This window comes from Octopus bimaculoides, chromosome 22, assembly GCF_001194135.2.
Source record: "Octopus bimaculoides isolate UCB-OBI-ISO-001 chromosome 22, ASM119413v2, whole genome shotgun sequence".
NCBI lineage: Eukaryota > Metazoa > Mollusca > Cephalopoda > Octopoda > Octopodidae > Octopus > Octopus bimaculoides.
The window spans coordinates 36,680,155-36,682,303 of NC_069002.1; the positions used below are offsets into that span (position 1 = coordinate 36,680,155).

Consider the following 2,149-nt stretch of genomic DNA (forward strand, 5'->3'; position numbering starts at 1 on the left):
AGCTGTAGAAACTCTGCCAAATCAGACTGGAGCCTGGTGTTGCCATCCGGTTTCACCAGTCCTCAGTCAAATCGTCCAACCCATGCTAGCATGGAAAGCGGACGTTAAACGATGATGATGATGATGATGATGATGATCAAATGTAAGTGCTGTATGTTATTAGCTCACTCCCCTCCATCAAACTGACATTGCCTGAAGAAGTGCACCACAAGTCAGGTGTCAAAGAAATTGCAAAGTAACATGGGATGAAGTGTTTTGCTCCTGAGCACAATGTGCCATCGGGTCCAGGAATTGAAAGCGTAATCTTAAGCCCTAACCTCTAGGCCTTGTACCCTCACATATTTCAACACAAAGTAAAGAGTAAATGGTGTAAATATGTATCAAACACAGGAGGAAAACATGATAATTTGTCGGAACAGACAACAAAGTGGACTGTCCAGTTATAATTATCAAATCAGTAGATAGGTCCAGTGTAATCCGTGGGTAGGAGAGGTGCAGCCGGAGAGTGTAGAGTTCAGAATTAAAAAATCCAGAATGAAAGAAGGTAGAGTCCAGAAGTTCGTGTTTGATGAGTAGAGACAGGATTAGCTGGTGCGACCACGTGAGCGTGTATTATATATGGGAGAATATAATTATCAAAACCAACAAAAAAGAACCTCAATACAGATGCTACAATCATTCACTACATACTCAGCAGAATCACTGAAGAAATAACAGATGCCCTTCTCAACTCAAATAAGAACAACAGCTTTGAGAAAACTACAAAATAAACTTAAAAGGAAAACAATAAAAGACAATCGTATTCACCTGCAGATTTAGTTGTTCCATTGCTTCTTTCAGTTCAGCTGCAGTACCTTGCATTGCAACACGGCACAGCCGCGAACACCGGAAATGGACAGCATGTTTCAGAGATGCCAAGCAGTTCAGCAAATGGCAGGCTCTGTCAAGTTTTGACTGCTTGCCATGGCAACCCTCTGGAGCACGCATCTCTCGTAGATCCTCAAGAATACGTAGAAGTCCACCACATTTGAATTTTTGGGAGAAAGCTGCCAGAGAACCATGAGTAATGCAGTCATAACAACAAGCTGGAAAAAGAAAAGAAAAGGTGAAGATTAAAGTTAGGTGGGTCAGTGTTAGAGTCAAGATTAGAGTTAAGGCTAAGGTCAGATCAAGGTTAGGGCTATGATGAAGATTAAGGATATGACCATGGTTAAGGCTATGGTCAAGGTTAGGGTTATGGTCAAGATTATGATGAGAAATAATATTGTAACAAGCTTCGAATGGAGTTGTGGAGTTAGGAGTCAGAACTAGGGATAGAATTAAAGTCATTGTCAGAGTTGGTGATAAGATTAACATTAAGACTGTTTGTTAGTTATGGTCCACATTAAAGTTAGGATTAGGGTCAGTAATTGAGATAGGTTAAGGTTTGTAATAGGGAGAGAGGTCATAGTCAGGGTTTGTATTTGGGACAGAGAACATGACTAGTGTATGGGATTAGGATAGGGATCCAGGTTAGGGCTTGTAATAGAAACAAAGTTATGGACAGGGTTTGTAACAGGGACAGAGGTCATGAGTGTAAATTGTAATCGGGATAGAGGTAGTGGCTAGTGTGTTGGTGATAGAGTTAGGAATAAGATTAGAGAGAGAGGGAGCTGGTATTAGGAATAAAATCTGAGATAAGGTTAATGTAAGATTTAGGACAGATACCCAACTGAAAACACAGAAACAAAAAAGATATATCTCACTTGTATTGGTATTCTCATCAATTAGTTGCATTCTCTGTAAGTGAAGATTGATGGGCACAAACTCATACTCCTTGTCAGCCTTGATACTGCTTGCTTTGAACAACGATTCTATAATAATAATAGTAGTAGTAGTAGTAGTAGTAGTAATAATAATAATAATAATAATAATAATAATAATAATAATAATAAATCTACCTAACAAATACGAAGAAGAAGAAGAAGAAGAAACAACAAAAGCTATAAAACAAATGAAATCCAAACTAAAACTAGAACAGCAACGGACCATGATAAAACGATGGCAAGAAAAGCCCCTACATGGTAAATACTGGGCTAAACTAAATGCGAAAGAAATAGACAGAGAAAAATCCCAGCAATGGCTGAGAAGCTCAGGACTCAAAGCAGAG

General features: G+C 38.9%; 1 protein-coding gene across 1 annotated transcript in view; it reads right to left on the minus strand.

The window, feature by feature from the left end:
* Positions 1–2,149, minus strand: part of LOC106867758 (inositol polyphosphate-4-phosphatase type I A) — an 80,390-nt gene that overhangs the window by 14,839 nt on the left and 63,402 nt on the right. Inside the window, exons 14-15 of the mRNA XM_052975773.1 lie at positions 1,746–1,853; positions 796–1,085 (exon numbers count right to left, since the gene is read on the minus strand). Of these exons, the coding sequence (XP_052831733.1) occupies positions 796–1,085; positions 1,746–1,853 (398 nt within the window). The remainder of the gene's footprint in view (positions 1–795; positions 1,086–1,745; positions 1,854–2,149) is intronic.